The following is a 10,494-nucleotide window of genomic DNA, read 5'->3' on the forward strand; positions in this document are numbered from 1 at the left end:
CTTTATCAATGCCAATGTTGGCTCCGATAATGCGGAGCAAGCCAAGTGTCTGTCGAGCCAAAAGCACAACCCTGTCTGCTGTTTGTGACTATGGAAGTCCTACTGTCTATGCATTGGTCCAGTGAGTGGGACAGGGGTCTTGTTAGCTGCTCTAGAACAGGGGTTCAAACCTTTTCACTTGGGGAACCCCTTCTAGCATTGGGGAACATCCCGCGCACCCAACCCTGTGCTCACACACCACGTCTATTTCTATAGGCACCATAATTGTTCATGACAGACACTGTTCACACCGCTCTTGTTGGTGGTGAGAATGTTGCAGGTTTAAAGTTATTTTCTTGCAATTCATGTGATATTTGAGTGACTAAAAAATGACAACAATGTCCATGGGCTAAAAAACCTAAATAACATTTCTGACAAGTTATAAATATCTCTCTAAGATATGCAATGACTGACATGATAAGAGGAACTGATGATGTACTACCCTATTTAGAAATTGTACCTTGTGCATTCTACTATTACAACTTTCAAGAGTAAGTTTAAAACCGGACTGAGTTCTGGGGGACCCATCATAGGGGTCTAGGGTTTCACAGCTAAGTGGACCAGTGTGTTCAGACTCTAGCAGACTGACAATGTGTCAAACAGCCCGGGGGGTTTGTCCCTGTAGGAACCACATCAAAATACCAAACCGCAAGCGCTAAACACAGGCACACACACAAACACACACAGGCAAACACACACAGGTTCACAAACATGTGTACACACAAAACACATACCAACACACTTACACAAACATAACCTTACACAAACATAACCTTAGAGTTCCATTCTCTCTACAGAGACAGACCTCCCCTGTGGCCCCCTGGATAATGTAGTATTTCCTGCAGTGACCCTTTATGATGTATTAATGAGAAATGGGATTCCATTCTGCTCTGTTCTCTTTGGCTGGACTACAGATCCCACTAACTCCCCTCCTCTCATCTCCCATCTCTGAGACATAAAGTCCTGTCTCACTGCTCCTCTTCGCTGTTTGTATTTGACTGCCTATTATCTAGTATTTTCCATCCCTCCCTTTGTCCTTCCTCTCTGCTCCACTGCTTTCAATGCTTTTACAGTGTACGGATATCATAAGTCAACACTAGACATCCATCCACGTCTGAGGATGTCAGGAGATGATGTGGAATTGGACCATTAGGGGCAACAGTGAGCGCTGTTACCTTCAAGTAGGTAAACATCTGCCTCTGGTGCAAAAGGTTGAATGTCAGAATCCAGTGATAAAAAGTTGTTTTTGAGATTTTTGTTTTAGGCCTATCCCAAACCTCAACCCTAACCTTAAAAATTCAGAGTTAATGCCTAAACTTAACCCTAACCTTAAAATTCAGAGTTAATGACTAAACTTAACCCTAACCTTAAAAATTCAGAGTTAATGCCTAAACTTAACCCTAACCTTAAAAATTCAGAGTTAATGCCTAAACTTAACCCTAACCTTAAAAATTCAGAGTTAATGCCTAAACTTAACACTAACCTTAAAAATTCAGAGTTAATGCCTAAACTTAACCCTAACCTTAACAATTCAGAGTTAATGCCTAAACTTAACCCTAACCTTACAAATTCAGAGTTAATGCCTAAACTTAACACTAACCTTAAAAATTCAGAGTTAATGCCTAAACTTAACCCTAACCTTAAAAATACAGAGTTAATGCCTAAACTGACGTTTCTTACACCTTCAAAATTTGACGTTTGAGAAACATGGACGAACGTCTAATTTCGACATGAGACTGAGACTGGGTACCACCTCTACCTTTCTATTTCTGATTACACCCCCCCCCACACACACATACAAACCTTCCAGTGATCTCCCCCACCCCAGACTCCCCCTCTCCCTCCCTCCCTCCCCCTCTCCTCTCTGTAATAAATCTGTGCAGGCGACAGTGTCACGATGCCAGAATATTTTTCCTGTGACAGCAAATACCTCCTTCACAGGATATGGGCGGTGCAGTGAGAACATACTCTTTCCAAACACACACACAGAACACACACACACATTCAAATGTATACATCACGGCCACATTTACACACATATAATAACTGACCCCTACATTCATTTCTGAACAGAAACACAGACAGACAGTGGCACACTGATTGAGCTCAGACACAGAAACCTGTCTCCAATTTTCCTACGGGTCAACGATAATCAACCACCCAGAACAGAGCCTCAGCAGACCACTATACACAGATACACACACACACACACAGATACACACACACACACAGATACACACCCACACACACACACGCACACACACCCACACGTCTGTGGGTGATCCCATGTCATCTCTAGCGTGGCTCCACTTAGTGTAGTAGGACTTTGATCATCGTGTCATCTCCTTGACTTTAGAGGCAGACACAACACAAACATACCAGTGACATACTGAGAGAGTGTTTTCATTTCCTTAGTCCTCTCTATCACACTTTAACTAACAAAGTATTATTTTATCCCCACAAGACAAATAAGCTATTTTAATTTAATTTGTTCACCAAAATGGTGTGAAGTTAGGATGGGATTGGCCTTTGACCTGAAGCCTGGTTGGTTGGATGTGTATGACTCCACTAAGACATTCTGGTGGTCTAGTGGTGGTATAGTGGTGGTATAGTGATGGTCTAGTGGTGGTCTAGTGATGGTCTAGTGATGGTCTAGTGGTGGTATAGTGGTGGTCTAGTGGTGATATAGTGATGGTCTAGTGGTGGTCCAGTGGTGGTCTAGTGATGGTCTAGTGGTGGTCTAGTGGTGGTCTAGTGGTGGTCTAGTGGTGATATAGTGATGGTCTAGTGGTGGTATAGTGATGGTCTAGTGGTGGTCTAGTGATGGTCTAGTGGTGGTCTAGTGATGGTCTAGTGGTGGTCTAGTGATGGTCTAGTGGTGGTCTAGTGGTGATATAGTGGTGGTATAGTGGTGGTATAGTGGTGGTATAGTGGTGGTATAGTGATGGTCTGGTGGTGGTCTAGTGTGGTCTAGTGGTGGTCTAGTGGTGGTGGTGGTCTAGTGGTGGTTTAGTGGTGGTCTAGTGGTGGTCTACAGTGGTGGTATAGTGGTGGTCTAGTGGTGGAGTGGTGGTCTAGTGGTGGTTTAGTGGAAGTCTCAGAGGGTCATGTTCAACATGCATTTTACACTCAAGGAACATGTTAACCATCCATCCAGCTTGCGCGTGTGTGTGTGTGTCAAATGAAATTGTATTTGTCCCATGCGCCGAATACAACAGGTGTAGACTTTACTGTAAAATGCTTACGAGCCCTTTCCCAACACTGCAGAGTTCAAAAGTAAGACAAATGGAGGTAACATGTACATGTAGGTAGGGGTAAAAGTGACTAGGCAATTAGGATAGATCATTAACAGAGTAGCAGCTGCGTATGTGAATAATGTGAAAGTGTGTGTGTGTGTGTGTTGGAGTCTACTATATTTAACACGTCTGGCTAGCAGAGACAGTAGCAGTAGCAGCTCTCATTGCGTGGGCTAATTTAGACCTTATTGAGATCTTAACGAGGAATCGGACAGGAAGACCTCATTTTAACAAAGTACATTAAATGACACACATGCACGCAACACACACACACCACAGTGTAGGTACTCATCAGTAGGTGAAGGCAGGTGCATATGCAGAACCCAGCCCCTCCCTCTACTGTTTTACAACAGTAACTTGATTATGCCATTCTTAGTTCAAATTTCTAAAAATGAAAAAGACCTAGCTAAAAGACAGTCAACCCGTTCCTTTGTGGTTCATTTTCTCACCCCTTCTCTCCATATTCACCCCTTTCTCCCACACATCCTCCTCCCTCTGCTTTCTAGAGATATAGGAGGAAGGAGGAGAGAGAAAGAGAGAGCAGAGGGAAGGAAAGAGGGAAGGGGTGAGAAGGAGAGGGAGTGGGGTCAGGGGAAGCAGATGGGTTCTCCTCTGGTGACATGAGAGCGATGACAGTTCTTCTCTGGGCCAGATAGCGTGTCACTGGAGGACACGGCACCTGTTTCTCCCAGGCCCCCACCGCCCCCTTTCAGCCCCTCTCACACCCTGGCTCTCTCACACACACTCAGCCCCTCTAAGCACTTCCTCAGCCATGAGGTCATTGCCTGGCCCAGGCCAAAAACAGCTCTGTCACCTGCACCCCTCAGACTCCTCAAATCCCTCACACACAACTAACCCCAAACCAAGTAAGCCTGCTCCCGGATTCTGATCTAGCGGATTCTGATCTAGCATTCCCTCTGAGGGTGTGATCTGATATACATACCTGATGATCAGAGCGAGAGAGAGGTGGAAACTGAGCAGCACTTCCTAACCTCCTGACAAATGTATGACCATATTAGAGACACATATTTCCCTCAGATTAGACAGACCCACAAAGACTTTGAAAACAAACCCTATTTGTGTGCCATCACAGCAGCAAGATTTTTGACCTGTTGCCACAAGGGCATTATTATTATTATTATCTACTTCACTTGCTTTGCAATGTTAACATATGTTTCCCAAGCCAATAAAGCCCTTAAATTAAGAGAGAGAGAGAAAATAAAAGTATAGGACAGCTAAACGATGCCCACAGGTGTTCTTACTTTACTGTATGATCTGATCTCTGCTCTCTAGGGAGGCAAATGTTCAGACTACTGGGATTCAATTATTATTTATGAATACATCCCCACCTCCCCATTGCTGTGTCTGCTTGGACCTCAGGATGGAACACCAGCAATATGACAGACATACTCCATCAAAACCTGGAACCTCAACAATAAAATAGTTGACATGCAGAGAAGGATCTTTGATTATGAGGTTGAGCATCTCTCTGTTTCACACTGTAAATATTGCTCTGTTGAGTAGCATCACTCTAAACATACATTCTTGCAGCGTGAGAAAACGTATTGTGGGATTCCTTCATCAACTCTAGTCCCAACAGTGTACCTTAATGAAGACCTTGTTCCTATACTTTATCTCTCCCTCTTCTTTCCCTCCTCTCTCCCTCTTCTTTCCCTCCTCTCTCCCTCTTCTTTCCCTCCTCTCTCCCTCTTCTTTCCCTCCTCTCTCCCTCTTCTTTCCCTCCTCTCTCCCCCTTCTTTCCCTCTCTCTCTCCCCCTTCTTTCCCTCCTCTCTCCCCCTTCTTTCCCTCCTCTCTCCCTCTTCTTTCCCTCCTCTCTCCCTCTTCTTTCCCTCCTCTCTCCCTCTTCTTTCCCTCCTCTCCCCCTTATTTCCCTCCTCTCTCCCCCTTATTTCCCTCCTCTCTCCCTCTTCTTTCCCTCCTCTCTCCCCCTTATTTCCCTCCTCTCTCCCCCTTCTGTCCTCCTCTCTCCCCCTTCTGTCCTCCTCTCTATCTGCAGTCCCACTTTAAATCACACACTTCAACTAACAGCTAACACATCTGACTCCAATAGTCAACTAATCATGATCTTCAGTTTAGAATGCGATTAGTTTAATTGATTGTTTTTGCTAGGGATGGGGGGAAAGTGTGACACCACAGAGGATTGGAGTTGTCCATCCCTGCTCTAGAGCTTATTTCAGTAGGTGTTTTTCACCGTGCTATACTCGGATAAAAAACATTTTTTGTGCATCTGATTAGATCACCATGGGAGCCTACCAGAGTTGCAGTAATTAGTAGCAACAGTAACTGCTGCTGTGGCCTCCGTGAAACAAGGTCTAATGCTACAAGTTCATCTACAAGACCTATTCTCCTTTTTCCATTTTATCCATCCATTTATTCATGAGAGAGAGTAGAGGTCTCACTCTGTGAAGTAACAGCAACAGCAGCACTGAATCAGTCACTGCATGATTACACACACACACACTACAGTAAGACTGACACATGACTGGATGAGTCTAACCTCTGCTCTATATTTACACTGGATAGAGCAGGATTTATTGAACAGACATGATCATTACACCACACTGTCTAATAGAGAGTTCACAGCTGTTCCTGACACAGAGGAAACTGTTATTATCATTAGTGGATATCAGCCGTATCTAGTTGATCTGATAAGGGTTACAATCTGTAGTAGCCTTGCACATACACACACACACACACACACAGCGCTGACGTATGGAATCCTGTATACAGCCAAAACAATGTAGAAAAACCAACAGACTTGGCCAGAAACACACACATGTAAACACACAAGAAGAAAAGGAGGCCAGTGGTGGCCTTGAAATGCCCCCGGTCTTTCTGTGTTGTTTACTGTTAGAGTTCTGATCCAAATGTTTGTTTATCTAACGACGGGCTCCGGTGCTGGACGGACCCCCTGCTAACACTGCTCACTCCCCTGCCAGTCAGAGAGCTAAAAGTACACACACACACACACACACACACGGGTGTGCGCATACACACACACACACACAACCATAACACTCGAGAACACACCAACTCTCACTTCTCCCTGTTTCAGAGCAGCTTTCCCATAATGGGGGAGAATAGCAATAACAGCAGTGAACACTGGTCCATAATAAACCCCACCTACACACACAGACAGGCACGGGCGCACTTAAAGGACTGAAATAATCCACCTACACACAGACAGGCACGGGCGCACTTGAAGGACTGAAATAATCCACCTACACACACAGACAGGCACGGACGCACTTAAACGACTGAAATAATCCACAAACATCAAGTTAGGTTACACAAACCAATAGCTAACAGACATGAACAAGCACACAATCTACTGAAAAGGATGCATACTGCACCACTAAAATATACAACACACCCACAATAGTCAACTTTGAGCATCAACCAAACCTGTGTCTTACCTTGTGTCTGGGGCGTGATGTAGGGGGAGGTGACTCTGTCCTCCCGTCTCCCTGTCCCTCTCCGTCCCTGTCTCTGTCTCTCTCCTGCTGCATGCTCTGTCCTGCCAGCACCATGGACTTACATTCCACACACGAGCCAATCACCAGCTTCCTCCCATCATCCACCAGGAGGGTGCGGTGCCCGCGAGGGGCGTACAGGAACACAGGCAGCCTGGCCACTGTGACAGCACACAGCCCCCCCTGACGCCTCTGCTCCTGTCTGCAGAAGAAGCACACAAAGGCCTCGCAGCTGTACTGTCTGGCCCAGGGAGAGCTGGCCGGCTGGGGGGTGGAGGAGGCTGGGCCTGGGGTTGTAGAGCTGGGGGTGGCAGAACCCTGGCTCTCATGTTGAGCCCACTGGGCATGCAGGTCGTGATAGCAGAGGGCACATGCTGACACCAGGCCGGTGGCGTCGGCAGGTTTGGCGCGGGGAGCGGGTGGGTGGATGGTGAGGAAGGGAAAGAAGGGTTCTCTCTCTCCACAGCGCCCGGGTGGGTTGACATGGAGTTGGAACTCCCCCCCGACCCCTAGCTCTGTCCCACACAGGTAACACACTGATACAGACCCACCATGGCCAGAGGAAGAGGAGGACACCCCCTTTTGGGAATGGGCCAGTCCAGCTCCACCCGTGGCCAGCGCTGTGTGATACCTCCCCAGGAAGGAGGTGACAGAGGTGATGAGGTCCTCACTGAGGCTGAGGCGGTACGCCCCCCAGATCTCCTCCAGGATGGCGTGGCATGGAGGACAGCAGTGCACCCGGCCGTTCCTCACTCCCTGGGCACCAGGCGGGCACGGCAGCAGGTTGATGAAGGGGAAATACATGGCACCGCGGGCTTTGCCCACGCCGACCCGTGCATATGCCACCCTCACATCCCGCCCGCACTCCTGGCCACAGAGGAAACAGGCCTCACAGGAAGCCTGAGACTTAGGTAGGCAGTCCAGGGGCTCTGAGGGGTTCCTTTCCCGGGGAGTGATGCAGGGAGGGTGACCCGAGGCTGGTGCAGGGGTGGAGGAGCCCTGGTTGAGGGGGACCATGTAGAGGCGCTGGAGAACGGGCACGTCGGCCAGCTGGAAGCCCTGCCACTGCTGCATTAGGGATGTGTGGCAGCTGGCACAGACCAGGGTGGTGCCCCCCGGGGTGAGGGGCATGGCGCCAGGGGGAGGGCTGTGTAACCACAGGAAGGGGAAGAAGGGCTCGCTGGCTGCCCTCTCCTGCTTCTGCACAGACACACGGAACCTCCCGCCCTGCCACATCCCGCTGCCACAGATGTAACACACACAATCCTCGGGACTGGTACTCCTGTTGGCACCACCACTGGCACCACTCTGGGGCATGGCAATGACCCTCCCGGCAGCGTCCCTGGGTGGTCTCAGCAGGGCCAATACCCTCTCTCTGCTGCTGCCAGCTGCTTCAAACACCTGGCGGTTGTCGTCACTGGTTATATTGATCTCGTGGTCGTTGTCAGAGTTGTCAGAGGCTATAAACTTGCCCGGAACACGTTCTCTAGATGCTGCTGTGTCGCGCCTAGAGGTGACAGCGGCGCCAATGGGTGATAGTCCGTCGGCAGCGTCAGCGAGATCCTCTCCTTTCTGGTGGAATATGAGGGAGGGATGCCTGGTTAAGCTACAGCTGCTGTCAGCAGCGCGTTGGAGAGGGCGCGGGTCAGCGTGTCTGACATTCCCCTCCGCTAGCCACTGCCTGTTGCGCATAATGATCCCGTTGTCCTGCACAGGTGTGTCGATGTGAGAGCTGTCATAGCATCTCTGGGACACAATCTCTTGGGCCAGAGATACTGATGACTGAGAGAGATTATTCATAATTTTAGCACCGCGCCTGGGCGGCATGGCACTATCCGATTTCGGCGAGTCCTGTGCCTGGTAAACACCCACCGGATAGCGGATAGCCCGTTCAGAGTCAGGGCTGTTTTTAACACTGTTGTTGTTCTTCCTGCTACCGTTTCTCGGAGTTTTGCTGCTGCTGCCAGATGTTCTATACTTCTCCTTGCTGACACCGGCGCGGTCTACTAAATCCAGTTCTTGGTCTGACATGTTCTCATTTTCCGAGAAAGAGGAGAAATCCGACTCGTTCCCGTCGTAATTCTGGCTGCTGACACTGATTCTCCGCTCCAGGTCATAGGAGATGTTCCACTCCTGTGGTATCCGCCGAGAGTCGCACTGGTACGGCCTCTTCAGCCAGTACATACGCTTCTCTATGGGTGTCCTAGTCCGCTCGAACGACTTCCACTGCTCCCCCAGAAAACAGTGGCACACGGCGCACACCGTAGCGTGTCCATCCGGGCTGACTTCACATGCCCCCGGCGCTGGCTCCTGGTTTTGTAAAAACGGGAAAAACGGACCGTTCTCTTTCGGATATTTCACTTGTAATCTCAATTCTTTTCCTGGCGAAACGCCGCTTCCACAAATAAAACAGTGAACTAATCCTATCCCATTCCGATCAGCCCTGGAAGTGTTGCTGTACAATGGGCTCTCGTCCCCGGGCATGACAGCAGCCATGAGTCGGTGTTTCCGAGATATCGGTATTAAATCCTTGTCACTGGGCTCATTCATAGTTCTAAAAACACCCCAGACTACATGACATAATACCAAAAGCGGCAATTCATTCTAACAGACTCACACCTTTACAAAAGTAGGCTATGCAACAAAAATACAGCGTATCGCGTTCAGCCTACTCACTGTGATAAAATAGCCGATAGCTCATTGAAACTGCAGAACAGGCAGCGAACCGTAGACTAAATTCCAGGCTCTCAAGTATTCCGTTAGAGATAATCTATTCAAACCGTCCATGAAACATTTAGCAGAAACGCAGTGTCCCCAGTCCGGAGTATAGGACTCCGAACCCGATGGTAACGTGAGAAGAAAACTCTTGTTAGAATCACGGGTCACCTCTCCTACGAACTTTCCTGCGTTCTGGAAACTTTGGCTGTTAACTCACTCACACTGTACACAGCGCCATCTCCAATTCACTGGATCACTTTTCAGATACCCTCGCCGCTGCTCCCCCATAGTCAAGCCCTCTCAGCAGAACTAATTGATAAAGGAGGAACGCGTCTCATTATTTTTTAACCAAAATACGTATTTGTTGAAGAAAAACTTAACCATATCATATCAAGCATCACCGTGTAGGCCTATTGATGTTTAGGTTCAGTGTGATTAGAATAGCCCTAGCCTATAATTAGAGTAGGTTTTGGTTTTAAACTGCTATACCCGTGATAACATTTTCACACGTAATGCATAGACCCATGAGTTATTGATATATGGATATATTTACACACGCCAGAAACCAGGCTTCATATTGCATTGCACGACTTCCCATGTAATAGCTGCCATGTAAATATAGACATTATGCTAAATGATAGAAACTATTCATTTAATATCCCATAATAAACAGCCAGAAGAATTGACAAGAGAAAGAAAGGACTTGTAAGGCAGCAGGATCCTGAGGTGAACAATGTGTGCCATTGTTCAAGCATTTGTGGGAGCTGTGCAAGATGCATGACACATTGAAGCAGAATCTGTGTGTGTTCTTAAAACAGAATCATTATAATAACCACAGGCAGTCAAAATCTAGAAAACATTTGTTTGAAATATGTTTGCTTCTTCCAATTCGCCCGAATGTCTCTTTCATTGCGGGATTAAGTGGTATTGCTCAAACAGAATGGGT

The 10,494-nt window shown here is 47.7% G+C and overlaps 1 protein-coding gene across 2 annotated transcripts in view; it reads right to left on the bottom strand.

The window, feature by feature from the left end:
• Positions 1 to 9,771, bottom strand: part of LOC112238123 (genetic suppressor element 1) — a 470,490-nt gene extending 460,719 nt beyond the window's left edge. Inside the window, exon 1 of one of the 2 annotated variants that reach the window (XM_042319660.1) lies at positions 6,774 to 9,760. In XM_042319660.1, the coding sequence (XP_042175594.1) occupies positions 6,774 to 9,380 (2,607 nt within the window). In that variant the 5' untranslated portion in view covers positions 9,381 to 9,760. Of the gene's footprint in view, positions 1 to 6,773 lie in introns of both variants that reach the window. The other variant, XM_042319661.1, reaches the window with a different exon arrangement.
• Between the last annotated feature and the right edge of the window lie 723 nt (positions 9,772 to 10,494).

This window comes from Oncorhynchus tshawytscha, unplaced genomic scaffold (assembly GCF_018296145.1).
Source record: "Oncorhynchus tshawytscha isolate Ot180627B unplaced genomic scaffold, Otsh_v2.0 Un_scaffold_4_pilon_pilon, whole genome shotgun sequence".
NCBI lineage: Eukaryota > Metazoa > Chordata > Actinopteri > Salmoniformes > Salmonidae > Oncorhynchus > Oncorhynchus tshawytscha.